We start from the raw sequence: 18,856 nt of genomic DNA, 5'->3' as shown, positions 1-18,856 counted from the left end.
AATAAGAGCGGTAATTTCACAATAAAACTCTCTATATTAAAATGCATTGAAACGCGCCTGAAAGGCAGAACAATTTATTTTCCAAAGTTACAGGGAGCCACAACAGAGGGCTGAAAGAGCCGCATGCGGCTCTGGAGCCGCGGGTTGCCGACCCCTGGTCTAAATCATAAAAATTCATAAAGAAAAAGTTTTAAAAAATGACTTTATTCTCCAGTTTTCATTAAAAAATGACCAAAAATGTCCCAGATTTAGGTCCTGCCAAAACCTAAACCTTCTTCCTCCTGGTTCTGATTCTCCAGAATCAACTCATTCAGAGAGTTTCAGTTTGAACTGCAGGCAGTGTTTCCTCAGAGATACTGAGAGGAAAAACAAAATAAATGAAGCAGAAACAGAGAACAGAGGAGCAGATTGTTGGAGATCCATTCAGCATGGAGGAACATCATCTGCAGTCTTGTGCAAAAAAAAAAAAAAAAATCTTAGCTAAAAGGTTATCAGAAAACCACAGAGACACAAAATGACCACAAAGAGACAGAAATCAGCTGCACAGAGACGTAGAACCAAAATAAACACCTCCATCATCCTTCAACATTCTCCTGGTTGTTTCCATGAATTCATCCCCATCAGTCAGACTGTCACCACAGAGTTCTACTGGAAGGAAACATTCAGACCACCTGAACTGTCAAACAATGGCATGGTGGAGACTCAGCTCCAGGACAAGTTTTCCTGTCCTCAACAACATAGTCCATGTGTCCTCATTCCATATTTATGTCCATGTGTTCTTTGTCCCCAACATTAAAATCAGGGAGTTCTGGGAGCAGAGATCACTGCACAGACTGCTGATGGGGAAGGAGGTTAAGATTCAGTCAGAATTCTGATATGGACAGAAACAGTCTGAACTTTGTGTCTTCATCCTGTCCGTCCATCAGTCTGGTTCTGTGGTTGTTGACTGTTCCATCACTGTTTGGCTGCAGATCTCCAGCTCATGCTTGGTTCTCAGGGTTTCATGTTCAATGATAGAAATGAAATGTTCACATGTTCCATGTGCTCCATTATCATCACTAACATGTTGGTGAACTTCTCCACAGAACCAGAAGAACCAGCAGAACTAGCAGAACTAGCAGAACTGGCAGAACCAGACTTCGGGATGGTGCTGGTTGGGAGAACTGGAGCTGGGAAGAGTGCAGCAGGAAACACCATCTTAGGCAGAAGAGACTTTAAATCTGAATTATCTCCATCCACAGTCACATCAACATGTCAGAAGAAAGAAGCAGAGTTGGATGGTAAACTTCTGGCTGTGGTTGATACTCCAGGTCTGTTTGACACCAACAAAACTCAAGAGGAGATCACAGAAGAGATCCTTTGGTGCATCTCCTTGTCCTCTCCTGGTCCTCATGTGTTCCTGGTGGTGATCCAACCCGGCAGATTCACCAAAGAAGAACAAGAAACCATCAAAATCATCCAGACCATTTTTGGAGAACAGGCAGCACATTACACGATGGTTCTGTTCACCCATGGAGACGATCTGGAGGCTGAAGGAGTCACCATGGAAGAATTCATCAAAAAAATGATGATCTCTGTGACTTCATCCGTCAGTGTGGTGGAAGATATCACGTCTTCAACAACAGAAACCAGGATCCCTCTCAGGTCAGAGAGCTGCTGGAGAAGATCAACACCATGGTTCAGAGAAATGGAGAAAGCTTCTACACCAGCGAGATGTTAGGGGAGGCTGAGAGAGCGATTCAAGAAGAGATGAAGCGACTCCTGAGAGAAAATCCAGATATGAAGCCTAAAGAAGCAAGAAGACAGGCTGAGAGAAAAAACAGGTTCATTCAGGATGTTCTAGCTGCTCTAGGAGGTGTTGGTGGACCTGCTGTTGGAGCAACTATTGGTCTTGTAGGGGGTCCAGTTGGAGCGGTAGTTGGAGCTGGTGTGGGACTTGCAGCTGCAGTGGCAGGTATAACTGCAACAGTAATGAAGAAGAAATGTGTTATTCAGTGATTTCAGTGGAACCATCAGCTGTCTGCAGCTCATTAAAACCAGTTTAACAAACAGATTCTATTAAATAATCTCAGGAACAGGCTGCAGCTTCCTGATCTTTTCTGCTTTCTGTGCTTTCATTAAATGCATCGTCTTTACTACCAACTGCTGTTAATGACCAATGAAGAAACGTTCAGACTGATTTGCTGAACGTTGATATCCTGAATCATAAAGACCATTAATCCAGCTTCTGTTCTTGAGCACAGATTTTATTTTGCTGTAGAGAAAATGAGACGTTGGTGCTGGTTCTAGTGAGACTCTTTGCTTCATGTATCTGCTGTTTTTATCTCATAGTCAATATAAAGAAATGTATTCTGTCATCAGAGAAACTAAACCATGCTGCAATAAAAACATCTCCATGAATAAACTGTTTCCTCTCATGAGATTCTGTGAAGAAGTAAAAACCAGACAAGGATCCAGTTTTTAGATGTTCAGACTAAATGTTGATGTGGACTCATGGTAGGAACCAGAACCTGGACTTATGGAGGTCTAGGTGTTCACAGAGGTATAGATGATGGTGGTAGATGAGCAGAGCTACCAGATGCTTCATGTTGTCTTCATGTTTCATTCAACAACAACATGAAGCTGATTTTACTGAATGTTTCCAAACAGATAAAGGAAATAAAGAGTGAAGAGAGAAACTGATGATGATTCAACACCACAATAAATGTCATGTTTACTGAAACTCATCCTGGTGATGGAACAAGAAGAAAAGCAGCAACAGAAAACTACACCAGAGTCCAAAGAGTGGAAACTTAGCTGGACTCCACTCTGATTGGTTCAGAGACAGGTGAGTATGTGAACAGAGAGAAAGAATGAACAGACTGTACTCACCTTATTATGGGCTGTACAGCTGTCAGTGATTGGTTCTCTGCTGCCTCCTGCTGTTCAAACCTGGACACTGCAGCTGCTGCTCAACAACAACAAGGTTCTTGGTTCTGGTTCTTCTCTGATCATCCAGTCTGAAGCAGCTTTACATTTGTTTGGTTTTTAGGCTCATTTAAGGCCTGAAATGAGCAGATTTGTTTCTGAACACAAGATTTAATGTCACACATGTGAGGTTTCTAACCTTAACCCTACTAACCCTACTAACCCTAACCCTATGAATCTCAACCCTTCCAGCCCTAACCCTACTAACTCTAATCCTACTATCTAACCCTGTCTTTCCATATGTCCATCCTTCACGTCCATTGAGAAGTACCAGTTCAACTCTTTCTTCTTTCCACAGTCATATTTAATCTGTGGAGGCACAAACATTACAGTTAATGAGACTTCCTGTGTGTCCAGACGTTAAGGACACCCTGTAGAAAAAAAAATTCTCAGCCAGAGAAGAAACTTCAGAAATAACAGTCAGACGTTGCCTCTGCTTCTCAGGTGGGGCTCTTGCTCTCCATGGTGTTCAAATTACCTGAAAATAAAGCAAAAATGAACTTGCAAAGTATCCAAGAAGGAATGAAATGAAGGACTTCAACTCACCTTTAAAAAAAAGTAATGAAGAGTACAGATTGGAGGTTGAATACCCAAAGCTAAGACTACTTTTTGTCTATCAGCATGGTGTCATCTGCATAATGTTTGATATTTATGTTATAACCTCTGATGGATGGTCCCGGTCAGCCTTATTGTATTTTCCTCTTGATGTTTCCACTGCAGAGGAGAACAGATCAGGTGACACATCCCTGTCTGAGCCTCGTTCTATTGGTTGTTCTTCAGTAATTTTGTTGTTTTATCTCATGGCTGCACTTTGTGTTGGATATGATGGATGATTGCAGAAGCAGCTTCAGTTAAAGTGAATTTATGGTTTTATAACCGCACTGCTGGGCAGAGGAGTCCATAGATCAACATCCAGGGTTCCAGTATGGACACTGCAGCTGAAGAAGGCAACAGCAGACCACTGCTGTTTTTATCCTGGGTACAATCAGGAACTCCAGTCCACAAATATAGTAGCTAGTCTGTGGAATGGACAAAATGCTTAGAAAATGCTGCTTTAACCACCACTAGTGACTCCAACAATGCATGGAATGTAATCCATAGAGAACTCTGGGTTTAGTGAGCGGTCTTACAGTAACTTATCATTGTTTATGGTCTATCTGGTGACAGGTTTTCCTTCAGATCTTCTAGACGTTCATCAGTCAGTCATTGATTACGTGTATTCAGTTTGGCCTCATAATGACTGACATGATGATGATGAAACTCTCAGTGTGTTTATCTGCAGTTTTCACATATCTGCCAGTAGCCAAGAGAAGCCGACTCTAAATACAAAACAAAGGTGAAAAATGGAGTTTTTATGGATATGTGGTTAATTTGAACTCATTACTGGCCTTTTCTAGAATCACAGTCCCCCCTACTGATGGATGTTTGTCACCATTTTCTGATGTCAGAGACCAAACCAACCAGATTGAGTTAGTTTCAGTTTCAGTGAAGCAGAAACATCGTCAGATAACTGAGATTAAACAGCAGAAGTTTGGATGGTTTGTAGTCTGATGAAATAAGAAGTCCAGGTGTGTGGTGTTGGATTCCTCCTTTATATCTACAGACAGATTAAAGAAAAACATTCAAACACATTAAGGCACAACACGTCACATCTCCATCCTCCACCTGCTCCTTAGAGAAAACCAAATAGAAAAACCTCAAATTAACAAAAACAACAACGTCCTCCTAAAGCTTCCTCCACCGTCCGTCAGGAAATAATTTACACAAAGTTCAGAGGAAGAAACACCAGTCCAGGTACAGGAGGAGCTTCAGACCAGTCCTCCAAGTCCAGACCAGTCCTCCAAGTCCAGACCAGTCCTCAGAGTTCAAAGTCTTCAGAGTTCATCAAAGTCCTCAGAGTCCAGCAGGAAGAAACACCAGCCCAGATACAGGAGGAGCTCCGTACAGAGACGGACCAGCAGGACCAGTTCAGACGAGTACTCCAAGTCCTCAGAGTTCTTCAGACGACTCCTCAGTGTCCAGACGAGTCCTCCAAGTTCATCAGATGAGTCTTCAGAATTCAGCTGAGTCTTATGAGTCCATCAGTCGAATCCTCTGAGTTCAGCCAAGTCCTCCGAGTCTTTTGGGAGTCAGAACTCCAGGACCATGACCAGGACGTCCTCTTTAAGACCGTTCAGAGTTTGTAAATCCAGACATTCAGAAAAAAAAAGACAGAAAACAGACAGAAAGCTGCAGTTTGTTCTTAAATAGTCGTAGAAAAAAGCTCCGTTCCCCGAGTCCTGCTGTCGTCACGGTTACCACGGTTACCACGGTTACAGGTACTCGAACTCCAGGGCCTGGTGCAGCGCCAGCAGGTCCGAGTGGCTGGATATCCTCCAGAACGGCATGTTGTGCTGCGGAGGGGAAACAGGTTAAAGCTGCAGAGTCGCAGCAGAAGCCGCCACCAGACATGCAGCTACAGCAGCACTGCAACCACTCTGACATGCAGCATTCTGGGAAACGTAGGCTCCACCGTTAGCTTAGCATAAAGACCGGCTCCAGAAGCACCCGATTAATCAGCATCATCATTTAAACCAACAAACCAAAACCAGCAGAAAAAACTAGATTTCAATGATTCCAATGAGTTTAATTTTCTTCATGACCCCACACTGTCATTTACCTTAATTTACTGGAGTCATTTAAATATTAAGGATTAAAACCCCTCAGAAATATGTAATACAAGTTTACAGTGTTTTTAATGATGGAGATTAATCTGAATAATTAAACATATAAATCCAGGGATTCTGTGGATGCTCAAACATTTACTTTTATTAAAAAATATCTGATTTACATTTGAGAGCAAACGGTCTGGCTGAACAGTTAATCACTTTCAAATGTCTTTTTTTTTTTTACATTTCTACATAAAAACCCTAAATGTGGATCTAATCTTTACCTGGAATATTCTGAAACCACAAACTCACCTTAAAGCTGAATCTAAAACATTTTAACTGCAGAAATCAAACAGTCCAGTAGTTTTCTGACCTTTTATTTAATTCTTCAGCTATATTTGTATATTTAATACCGTTGTGGAGTCTAAAATTTAATATTTAAACCTGTTTATGAACCTTCACCTTGTTTCTCTGCTGGAAACGATTTAAACGTTCTGTAAAAATCAGAGTTTTAAAGGATCTTCATGCTAACGGTTTCCATTGTTTCCCAGTCTTTATGCTAAGCTAAGCTAACGGCGCTGAAGCAAACGTCCCAGAATGTTTGAGGCGTCTTTAAATCCCAGCATCACGAATGAAACCCAAAGCTGCAGAGAAGAGGATTCATGTTCTGAAGGAATGAATCAGAATGAATAACTAATGAGGATAAAAGCAGCAGCAGCTCTGAAAAAACCCTCTGAACCCCACCAAGAGTTTATCAGAGATATGGAGAGACTGAACAGTTTACAGGCTGCTTTCTGGCTCTGATCTCAGTTTTTTATCTCTCTTCTCTTTCTGCAGTTTCATTAAATATTGTATAATGACAATAAAACTGATTCTGGTTCTTTTCTCTCCTATCTGTCATTTTGTGTCTTATTATTCTCCATTTTCTGTCAAATTTTTCCTTATATTGTCTTATTTTTTTGTTTATTTTTCTTCCTTTAATGTCCACTTTTTATTTTGTCTTATTTTTTCCTCATTTTCTGTCTTATTTCTCTTCATTTTGACTCCGACTTTTTCTTTATTTTTGTTAATTTTGTCAAATTTTAAAATTTATTTATTTTCTTATTTTTCCTCATTTTATGTCTTATTTTTTCTTTATTTTTTATGTCTTATTTGTCTTCACTTTCAGTTTGTTGATCCTCATATTTTGATCTAATATTTTCCTTATTTTCTGTATTCTATTTCCTCATTTTATTTCTTATTTTTCCTCATTTTCTGTCTTATTTCTCTTCATTTTGCCTCTGACTTTCTTTATTTTTCTTAATTTTGTCAAATTTTTAAATGTATTTATCTTATTTTTCTTTATTTTTGTGTCTTATTTGTCTTCACTCAGTTTTTTTGTCCTCATATTTTTGTCTAATATTTTCCTTATTTTCTGTATTCTATTTCCTCATTTTATTTCTTATTTTTCCTTTATTTTCTGTCTCATTTTTTCTCCATTTCATTTATTATTTTTCCTCATTTATCATAGTGTTTTTGCAGATTCCATTAGAGCAAGCACATTATTTTTTTGGAATAAAATAAAATGATTTTCTTAAAATATTCAGATTTTAAGTTCAGATCTGCTGAATATTTGAGCTAAAACTTGTTCTCAGACTGAAGGCTAAAGTTCTGATTCTTCCTTCTTTTTTCTGCTTTCTGGCTGATAAATGGTGTCATTTTGGTGATTACTTGAACAGAAAATGTGACTCTGTAGTGTCTGGGGTCCAGAGGGTTCCTGTGGTTCCACTCAGGTTCTGATTATTCGTTAAATATCTTCCAGTCTAACAGCTGAACTAAGACAAAACCAGAAAACGAAGCAGAGAAAGTAAAAACCAACACAAAGTGCCAGAGCACAGAGAGGCAGGCTGGTCCAATCAGAGGCGGCGTGGCGGTGACATCACGGTCCTTTACCTTTTTGGCCGCCTGCTCCTCTTCCACACCGTCACCCACCACTACATACACTACTTTCCTGCCAAACCTTTGCATTATGCGCTCAAAGCAACTCTCTTTTCCTGCAGAGAACAGAATCACAGGGAGGAGGTCACATGGTCAGAGGTCACATGGTCACAGGTGAGTGTTTACCTGTCCGGCCGCATGCTCTTCATCCTTCCCATCGCCCACCACAACATACGTAATGTTAGTGCCAAAGCGGGAGACTATACGCTCAAAACAGCTTTCTTTGCCTGGAGACAGCAGACACACGCTTTACAGGCTTCTGATTGGTCGAAAAATAACAACAACATATATAGCCACACATATATAAATACACACACACACAGACACACTTTATAGGTGGAAAAATAACACAATGACTCACACAAACACACACAGATCTATCAGGGATGGGTACATCTGACCAGTCTGGGTTCATCTTTTCTTTCCAAACACCATCATGTAGTAAAGTTCCATCAGGTTGTTTCTAGTCTAAACCAGGGTTCTTAACCTACAGCTCTGCAGCCACATGAGGCTCTTCTGATGACTGCATCTGGCTCACAGATAAATCGTAGCCGACATTTCTTAACACGAGAAGTAATGAATAATTCTGCAGACATTTTAAAGTCAAACATCACAGAAATCACAGTTAAAAACATAAACATTCTCATGCACTTTAATCCATTTTCTACCGCTCCTGTTCAGGTGGCTGGAGCCAATCAGGAGGGTCTGACACCAAAACTCTGTTTCTATTGGATAATGCGGTAGTTACACGGGTCGATGTGAGGTCAAGAAGGAAACTTCCCTCCTCTTAATCAAACAGTCAGCTAATTAAAGCAGAGCAAACCCTTTAGATGAAGAAGATGGAGAAAAGAACAAACGATGAGGAGCACCAAACATTTAGAACGAATGGACAGAAGATCCACCTATGAATGGTGAGAAGTATTTATTTATTATTGGTCAGCTTCAGAATAACAAAGTTACTAAAAAGAACACATTCAGAGACTTCATACTCCACCGAGGAACGTAGAGGAGTTATGTGACGATCAGCTGTCTGTCTGTCTGTCTGTCTGTCTGTAACATTACTCATCAACAGAACAACAGATTTGGATGAAATTTCCAGGTAAGGTCAGAAATGACACAAGAACTCCCTCATTAGATTCTGGCAGTGATGCAGCTTATAGTCTGGATCCATGGATTGGTTACAGATTTCTGCATCACTGTCAGATAGCAGCACAGTGTCACTGTAACCATGACAACCAGTGAACACTACATCAGCTGTCTGCATCAATTCACTCGACCCGTTCCATATTTAGGTCACACAGTTCAGTATCTGTCTGACATAACGTACACATGAACAACACGTCTGTGCTCATGCAAGGCAATACTTTGTGGGTTGATCTGTATCAAACGGCTTATGTGGCTCTCATGGCTCTCGGTCAAAAAGGTTCCCCACCCCTGGTCTAACGGTTCCACATCAGTCCCTGTTGGTTCCGTTCATGTCATGGTTTTAGTCTGGATTTATGGATCCATGTCCTTCTCTTACCTATTTTTGTTGCGCTGTAGATGTTCTCGATGGGAAACACGGAACCCAGACTGTACAGGAGAACCTTAGCCAGAGCTGGGATGAGCTGCGTCGTCGTCACCAACACATTGACACAGTTACTCCTGGAGAACACGCAGAGAACGTAGAGAGGACACACAGAAAACACAATAAATAAAGATCTTTAGCTGTAAAATGAACTAAATTGGATCAAAGTCCCCCCAGAACCTCCTCACAACATCTGGTTCTAGAACTCTGATCGCTGATGAAGTTACTGGAGATGAAGAACCAGATGGTTCCTCTGATGTTCTGAGGAGGTTCTGGGTGGAGGACTCTAGTAACCTCTGCAGCGCTGAAGCTTCACCTGGAGCTGATGATGGACAGGGACTTCAGAGCGTGGGTGAGCCAGGAGTCGGTCAGAGCTTCTACTTCTGCTCTGAGCTGCAGCCAGGCGTCCCTCTTAGCCGGACCCAGCAGACCTGAACACAAACATCATGAAGACCTGAACGTTCTCCGCCTCCCTCTGGGCAGTAAGCTGCCTTCTGATTGGCTCACCGCCCACGTTGTTCTTGTAGGAGCTGTACAGCTCTTTGACCCGTCGATAGCGGAAGGCCAGTTTCCTCATCCAGTCCACCCCTCCTCGGACCCCCGTGGCCAGGCAGAGGTTGGCGCTGGTCGCAGCTTCATGGAAGCCATCAGTCGCAAAACTGTAAGTACTGGAACAATAATAGTAGTCAGATTTATTTTAAAAAAGAAACAAGATAAAAAAATACAAAATAGAGGTCTAGGTGTTCACAGAGGTCTAGATGTTGGAGTTCCATTTTCCACACATCAGGTTCTACTGATGTTAGAGCCTCAACAGTTGAAATGTGGACCAAAGACTGTATTTTAGTAGAAACATGGATCCATCCATTACAGGAACTTTATGGAGACACTAGACAACCAAAGGTTGCCAATTTTGGAAATTTTCTCCAATTTATTTTCCATTTTGAATGGCAATATTGAAACTTTCATCCTCTGTTGGGTCCATTCAGTCATTCTGATCTTATGAAACTATTCTGTCTGTTCTCACCACATTTCATGGATGGTAGTTTTAATTCTGCAGATTTTGTCTAAATATTTTACAGAACAAACTGAAGTTGCTCAGATTGTTTACGCATGTTTTAAATAATCTTTTGAATATTTTACCAAAGTATTAAATGAAAGATAATCACCTTAAGTCCTGGCCGTTGTCGTCTGATGACACATCATCAATATGGACCTGATCACATTCCTGTTAACGACAGAACCTCAGTTAGAACCTCAGTTATCAGGATGTAGACAGGATGCAGCTCCACTAGGGGGCAGTAGGAGCTTTTAACTGGAAGCTTCTTGTACATTACACCATAGATGCAAAAAAAAACATCACAAAGAGGTGCCAAATCCCCAGAAAAACACAAAAAAATGTACCAAAAGGAAGAAAATTGACATAAAATGATGCTTTTTTTTTTTAAAAGAAAAACATCGAAAATCAGAAAATTGGTAATTTTATTAAGCAAAAGATGAAAAATCACAATAGAAACATCAGAAATCCACACGAAATGACACAACCTCTGTATTTAATTACAAAATCACCATAAAAAAATCCAAACCACCACAAACTGACACCAGAAAAACACAAAAAACGATCATAAAACAACCCAAAGAATCACAAAACATGTAAACTCAGCACAAACAGAGGCAAAAACCATCAAAAAATTAACACAAAAACACAAAACATGGCCACAGAAAAACAGAAATATCCACAAAATTGTGAATTTTTTTGATAAAAAGATCAAAAATCACCAAAAACCCCATCAAATATCCACACTAAATGACAAAACTTCTGCACTTAGTTACAAAATAAAAATAAAAAAATCCAAAATCACCACAAACGCATTCAAAAATCACCACAAAAACACAAAAACAGCCATAAAACAAGAAAATATGACACCAAATTGGGAATTTTTTGGAGAAAAACATGAGCTCTTCCCACCTCCAGGTCGTTGAAGAATAAATGCGTGTCGGCCAGGTTGAAGATCATCTCCTCCATCCTCAGGCCCAGCGTCACCGCCATGGGAGGGTCCTGACCAGGAGACAGACCACATCATCACCATGGCAACACACCCACAGCATACCTGTTCAACACCCCAAAGACCAGACCAGGTCCAGGGTCCCTTCACACCCCCGTCTGCACACTTGGTACGATCCAGATGCTGACAGACGGGCTGCACTTGTTCAGTCCCATCAACATTCCTCCTGCTGGGGGGGGGGGGGAGTGTGTTACTGTGTGTGTGTGTGTGTTACGGTGTGTGTGTTACTGTGTGTGTGTGTGTTACTGTGTGTGTGTGTGTGTGTGTGTGTGTGTGTGTGTTACTGTGGTCTTGTTTTTGCTACCCGGTGGGGACTTTGACCTGACTCCATGCTATCTCGGTGGGGACTCGTGTCACGGTGGGGACCAAAAATGAGGTCCCCACAAGTTTAAACAGTGTTTTCTTGGCCATGTTGTTGTTACTGAAAAAAGTAAAAGTGCAAAAACGTTTCTTTAGGGTTAGACATTGTTTTGGTGTTGGTCAAGGTTAGGGTTAGGGTTAGTTAGGGTTAGGGTTAGGGTTAGGGTAAGGGGTTAGATATGAATGGGAGTCAATGGTAATTCCCCATGGGGATATAAGAACCAGACATGTGTGTGTTACTGTGTGTGTGTGTGTGTTTGTGTGTGTGCATGTGTGTGTGTGTGTGTGTGTGTGTGTGTGTGTGTGTGTGTGTATGGTGTGTGGAGGCTCAGCTGCAAAACCATCATCTGTAATAGGTCAGTGAGGGTCGACAGCTCGCCGCACGATTCGCTGATGCAGTCAGACGACCAGAATAGCATCGAGCTAACAGGAAGGAGTGAAAGTGGGCGAGCGAGGACACACTGACATAAGGAGGGAGAGAGAGAGGGGTCTGATGGAGGGAAGAAGAGAGATGAAGAAGAAACTGAAACTAAACTCAACCTGAAGCTTTAAAGGTTCATCTGAAGTAGAGATGTCAAAATTATTCTAGTCCAGTCTGATCTGCAGTAAAACCAGTAAAACCAGTAAAACCACAGCATGATAACCTGTAAATAACCACAGCTCCTCATGGTTCCTAATGTTCACATTTAAGGAATTATATTTCTACAAAACATCATGAACAACCTGGAATTTATGAAGAAAAATAAATTCAGTTTCATCAACATTCATCCTCAGTTTATCATTTCCTCATTACAACTTCCAGATCACAGAGTGTCTACAAAGGAACACAACATTTAGTCACCTGGACCTGAACCATGGAGGATTTACTGGAGGATTTTAAAAAAAATCAGACAAAAAAAAGACAAAAACAAGAGAAAAATATTACAAAAATGAGATACAAAAGAACAAAGAACAATCTAGTATTTTACTTTCTGATCCAAACAACTTGTCATGGTCTAGAAATGATTTTAAATTTATAGTTTTACTAATTTACAATCTGCAGTTAATGTCTTCTCTGTAATTTTTACACTTTGAGGACCGGATTGGACCCTCTGGAGGACCACTTTTGGACCACGGGCCTCATGTTGGACATTACTGATCTAAAGCATTAATTTCCCTCCAGAAATACAATCTGATCGTTTCAGTTCATGTTGTACAAACATTTCTCCTGATGGTGGTACAAACTTTAGCATCAAACACTGGGAATAAATCGTTGCTTTTAACAGCTGGGTTTGTGGTCAGACGATGTTATAAAATCATCAGTGTTTAAATGAAGCTAATGCTGGTTAGAGGTCTAGGTGTTCATAGAGGTCTAGGTGTTCATGGAGGTCTAGGTGTTCACGGAGGTCTAGGTGTTCACAGAGGTCTAGGTGTTCACAGAGGTCTAGGTGTTCACAGAGGTCGAGGTGTTCACAGAGGTCTAGATGTTCACAGAGGTCTAGGTGTTCATAGAGGTCTAGGTGTTCATAGAGGTCTAGGTGTTCATGGAGGTCTAGGTGTTCACAGAGGTCTAGGTGTTCACAGAGGTCTAGGTGTTCACGGAGGTCTAGGTGTTCATAGAGGTCTAGGTGTTCATGGAGGTCTAGGTGTTCACAGAGGTCTAGATGTTCACAGAGGTCTAGGTGTTCATAGAGGTCTAGGTGTTCATAGAGGTCTAGGTGTTCATGGAGGTCTAGATGTTCACAGAGGTCTAGGTGTTCACAGAGGTCTAGATGTTCATAGAGGTCTAGGTGTTCATGGAGGTCTAGGTGTTCACAGAGGTCTAGGTGTTCACAGAGGTCTAGGTGTTCACGGAGGTCTAGGTGTTGGTTTTAAATACGGTAGTGTCGACAGATACGGACCCGTACCCGTAGCCTGTGGGCTACAGATACGGCACTTTCCAATTTGCCAGACAGATACGGACCTGTAAGCGAGTCTTGCGAGTCAAGAAGCTGCTAACCACTGCAAACTGTTGAAAGGTAAGCAAAGGTTAAGGTTAAGGTTAGGGTTAGTGTTAGGGTCAGGTTTAGGGTCCGTACCTGTAGTACCGATGGTATGGGTCCGTACCGCTAGCGTCTACCGGGAGTCACGTGACCAGATCTCGCGTATCTGATTGGCAAATGGCAAGTGCCGTATCCGTAGTCCACAGGCTACGGGTACGGGTCCGTACCTCTAGCAACAACCTTTAAATATTACTTTGGCCTTAACCTGTTAACATCTGAGATCTACAACCAGCTAAAGCTGCAGATTTCAGGCTCTCCTAATATTAACAACACATGCATCTGTCCCTCACAGAAAAATATACATTAAATAAATCATTGATTTTAGCTTTAAGCTACAAAAAGCTGCACATGTAAAGAACCCTGAAGAAAAGAGTCATTAATGTAGTTGAATAAACACGTTTCCACCAAAAACTGATGCAGAAAGAAGAACACAATGCAGAAAACAGTGTTTGACTCGTTCAGATGTGACTTTATTCAATGCACCAACGTCCTGTTTAGAGTCCCTCCTGATATAATGTATGTGTTCATGTATTTATTATATAAATGTGGTGGATATATAGTTATAATAAGAGTGTGTGTTCAGGTATTGATGCCAGTTGAGTCTCCTCGGCTCTGGTTTGTGTGCCGATGGTGTAAACACTATTTTAAGCTAAGGTGTGAACAGACTCAGCTGCCACCAAACTTCTCAGAGCTGCAGATATTTAGAGTTTAATTCATCATTTCAAACACTGAAGCTTTAAACCTGTAGAAATGACGAGTGAACCGCTAGATCTGGTGATTTTATGCATGAACGTGTCCAATAAAACCAGACGTAGATTTAATGCTGCAGATTCTGGTTATCTTTGTAGGTTTTACGAGAGACCATCTGAAATATAATTATTACTGTTGTTAGTATTTCCTGCATTCCTGAGAATGGAACCAAAGTTCTATTACTGGTTCTTGAAAGCCAAAGAACCAAAACTGAAGTTCTCTTTTAGTTCCTTCTGAACCAAAGAACTAACAGTGGACTTGTCTCATTGGTTCTTCACAACCAACAAACTAAAACTAAACTTCTCATTAAGCTTCTTGGAAACTGAAGAACCAAAACTGGACTTCTTTAATTGGTTCTTAAACACCAACTGCAGAACTGAAGTTCTCCTTTTCGGTGCTTGAAAACTAACGAACCAAGACAGAACTTCTCGTCTCCATCCTTGAAAGCCAAAGAATGAAAACTGAACTTGAGTTCTTTCAACTAAACAATTAAAAATGTAAAACATTTTGTCATTTTGGAGATTTTTAAAACATTTTCTTGAAATTTTTTTTGCCATATTTTTACAAGATGCTGTGATTATTTAACTACTGTTGATCAAATTAAAGATAAACGATCCGTGTTGAAGACGCTGAGTGGAACATTTGGAGGTCCAGTAATCGTTCCAAAGCTGCAGATGAAGAACTCTATGGTGTTCTGATGCTGGGTGAAGTTTGTCATCAGATTAAATCTGAGTCGGTGAAAACTTCTCATTCATTATCAGTTTCAAAGTGATGACAAACACAGAACCTTCATTTGGGTTCTGAGCAGTAAACAGAACCGGAGCTGTAGAACCTCATGTGTTCCGAGTCTCCCCCACTCAGATTTACAGCTCAGCCGGGCTTTTCTTCACCCTCCAAAGCTGCCAAACATCCAGAGGAACCCAATCACAGCCACAAAGCCGACCCAGAGCTGCCAAACACCAAGATCAGGACGGCTTCAGGAAGCAGAACCGAGCCGGTGCCCACAGGAAACGACATCACCCAATAAAAATGTGCAGCCTTGGCGGCGGCTGATCCGACCCGAGCCAAGAACCGTTAAAGTACAGGGACCCATAAACAGCAGAGACCACCGGACCGGTTCAGAGGAGCTGGAATCAACATCATCCACCACCCAGAGACCGTTATTCAGAACCAAAGAGACGGATCACAAACATTCAGGATGGGAATAATCTGAGAGAAGAGGAGGAGCTGCTGGAGTTAAAACGTGTTGGAGATGTTCTAATCCTGAATAAAAGCTTCAGGTTTCAATTTAAAACACAACGATGTCTCCAACACGGTTTGGGTCGCTCCAGAACTGGAGGACATTCTACGTCCCACCCACCACATTCAACTCAAGTCTGAGAGAGACAGACAACAGACGTAAACTACATCTGTTGTCTGTCTGTCTGTTGTTTTCTGTCAATTTGTGTCTCCTTTTTGTCATTTGATGTCTTGTTATGGTTGTTTTGTATCTCGTTTTTGTCATTTTCTGTCTTGTTTTCATCATTTCCATCATCCAGCAATTGTCCTAAAGACAAAGCTATGTCCTCTCTTCTATTTCTCATATTTCTCAATTGAATGTCTCACTCTACCTCATAATATCAGGATCAGATTAATTCTCTCTTTTGACAACTTTAGTAATTTTAACTGACTGCGGGCAAATTTTGAGTCATTGGGTTCAATTTTTGTTATTTTGAACAATTCAGAGTAATTCCATTTTTGTCATTTTTAACCAATTTTGAGCCATTTTGAACAAATCTTCAATCATTTATGATCAATTTTAAATAATTTTGACAACACTTTCAGTAATTTTTGACGTGTTTGGACTTGTGTTGGACATTTGTTTGTTATTTAGGACAGATTCTGAACTTTTGCTCCAGCAGTCTGAGCTGATCAACAGTTTCTGTCCACAACAAGACAATCAATGCTTTCTTCTTGGACGTAGAGATGCTCCCAGCAGGAACTGAAGACATCTCAGTAAAGACAGCTGGTTGGATCAGTGTCTTACCTTCCCATACTTCTGAGCGTAGGAACCAGTGAGCAGAGAATGGAAGACGATGATGGTTTCATCCAGATCCCACACAAACACTCTCTGAAGGACAAAAAAACCCCATAAGTTAGTTCATACAGAAGCACAAACGGACCGAGACATCTCCATCAGCCTGCAGGTCGTCCTCTGGACTACTTTATAGACACATTCTGTCTATTTTAGATGATGTGGAACAACTTTCTGGAGACATTTCGGACATATTTTTGTCCATTTAGACCAATTTTGACTGATTTTAGAGAAGTTTTGACTGACTTTGCTATATAGGTTGTTTTCAATAGGCTCTTTTCATTTTGATCAATTTTTAGTCATTCTGTATGAATTTGGAATCATGGTGGACAAGGTTTTGTCATTTTGGGCGTAAATTCATTTATTTGGACAAATTTGGACTCAACTGGACAGGTTTCAGGTCATTTTGGACAATTTTAAGCCAATGGAGACAAAGTTTCAAGTCAATTATGTGAATTTCTTTTTTCAGAATCTTTTTGGACAAATTTCAAGTCATTGTGGAAAAAGTGTATGTCCACTTCGACAAATTTTGAGTAAAATGTTTAAAAACTGAGTCACTTTTAGGTTTTTTCTCATTTTCAACAGTTTTTGAGAAATTTTAAATGAGCTTTTTTCATTTGGATCAAGTTTTTGTCCATTGAGACATTTTAAATCCTTTTGAACAATTTTTAAGCCAATTAAAGTGAGTTTTATTCATTCTGGACGAATTTTGACTCATTATGGACAAGGTTTTGTTGTTGTAGACGTGTTTGTCCACTTAGACGTTTCTCAACTGGAGAAAGCTCTAGAGCAGGCCTACTGACAACTGGAGAAAGTTCTAGAGTAGAACTACCGACGACTGAGAAAGTTCTAGAGCAGACCTACGACAACTGGAGAAAGTTCTAGAGCAGACCTACAGACAACTGGAGAAAGTTCTAGAGTAGACCTATCGACAACTGGAGAAAGTTCTAGAGCAGACCTACCGACAACTGGAGAAAGTTCTAGAGGAGACCTACCAACAACTGGAGAAAGTTCTAGAGCAGACCTACCGTCAACTGGAGAAAGTTCTAGAGGAGACCTACCAACAACTGGAGAAAGTTCTAGAGTAGACCTACCGTCAACTGGAGAAAGTTCTAGAGTAGACCTACCAACAACTGGAGAAAGTTCTAGAGTAGACCTACCGTCAACTGGAGAAAGTTCTAGAGTAGACCTACCAACAACTGGAGAAAGTTCTAGAGTAGACCTACCGTCAACTGGAGAACGTTCTAGAGTACTGTACCTACTGACAACTGGACGGTTGATGCACACTGCTGACTAACTGCAGGTCTTTCCTGGTCCTCCTACCTCCAGGTCGCTGTCTGGTGGAGGGGACGGGTTGTTCTTGCGGCCCCGGCCCCTGGATTGGAGCCTCCACCCCTGCAGGCTCGGTCCTCCAGCTCCTTGATGGGTGTGGACGGACTCTGTACCGTGTCAAAGTCTCCTGAAGAACAAACAGCACATTTCATCTAAACTTTAGCGCTGCAGGAGGAACCATTAGTCACACCGTTACGGTAATAAGACGTCTGCTTTAATAATTCAGCTTAATTGACAACAGAGAAAAGCAGCACAGAGTGAGGAGGATGGAGTCGTAAATCACCGTCAGTAATCTGAGATACTGGATGGATAACTGCTCAGTTAACCAGAACCAGACTCAGCTTCACTTCTCATATTCTAACGTCTCAATCAGATAGAGAGCCACGGAGAACTCTGGAACCCACAGCAGAACCCAGGAGAAAACAGGAATGATCGCTTTAATCAGCCTCCAGAGTTTTAACCAAAATAAACCCAAAAAAAAAAGAACAAAGAGGCAGAAACACCCAATACAAAGACGGAACATTTCTGAGCCTCAGAACTTCATCAGTCCAGCAGATAGAACCATGACATTTAGGAGGAGAAACATCTGAGTTCTGGGAAAAACTGACTCCAGATCAGTTTTACATCGATCCAGGGGTCTCAGTCTGAACATATATTTTCATATCATTCTTAGCAAATTTCATGTAACTCTGGACAAATTTTGGTTCAATTTAGAAAGTTCTTGAATCATTTTTGACAATTTTGAACAAATTTTGAGACACTGTGGACTGGATTTAGTCAGTTTAACAAATCCTGTAAACTACTCAACAAATTTTGAGTAATTTTCTTCTATAACCAGCTGTGATTATCGGTATTATGGGATGTATCCTAGAAGCAATCACTGGTTCCTGGTTTCTGATAATTCACCAGAGAAACTTTAAAAGCTCATTCATTATTTTATTTATTTCTTTATTTTGTTTTAATGTGTACAGCACTTTGGTCGACAGTGTTGTTTTTAAGGTGCTTTAAAAATAAAGTTGGATTGGATTCTGGGTAAACTTTAATGTTGGTAGGAGGTTGGTGACAACTATTAGAGACCATGGAAGAAGAAACCTGGA

The 18,856-nt window shown here is 40.9% G+C and overlaps 2 protein-coding genes across 2 annotated transcripts; one reads left to right on the top strand and one right to left on the bottom strand.

The window, feature by feature from the left end:
- Positions 1-1,129: 1,129 nt before the first annotated feature.
- LOC110969904 (GTPase IMAP family member 9-like) lies at positions 1,130-5,065 on the top strand. The gene is given in 3 exon segments (XM_051937064.1): positions 1,130-1,562; positions 1,565-1,954; positions 4,719-5,065. Coding segments are annotated over 3 exon segments (1,155 nt in total). The 5' UTR covers positions 1,130-1,144.
- On the bottom strand, positions 4,539-17,911 carry LOC127530403 (eyes absent homolog 4-like). The gene is given in 10 exon segments (XM_051937063.1): positions 4,539-5,360; positions 7,548-7,648; positions 9,115-9,236; positions 9,476-9,590; positions 9,667-9,827; positions 10,326-10,384; positions 11,126-11,215; positions 16,380-16,463; positions 17,751-17,818; positions 17,821-17,911. Coding segments are annotated over 10 exon segments (972 nt in total). The 3' UTR covers positions 4,539-5,279.
- Between the last annotated feature and the right edge of the window lie 945 nt (positions 17,912-18,856).

Source organism: Acanthochromis polyacanthus, chromosome 16 (genome assembly GCF_021347895.1).
Source record: "Acanthochromis polyacanthus isolate Apoly-LR-REF ecotype Palm Island chromosome 16, KAUST_Apoly_ChrSc, whole genome shotgun sequence".
Classification (NCBI taxonomy): domain Eukaryota; kingdom Metazoa; phylum Chordata; class Actinopteri; family Pomacentridae; genus Acanthochromis; species Acanthochromis polyacanthus.
This window is presented reverse-complemented; position numbering and strand designations above follow the sequence as displayed.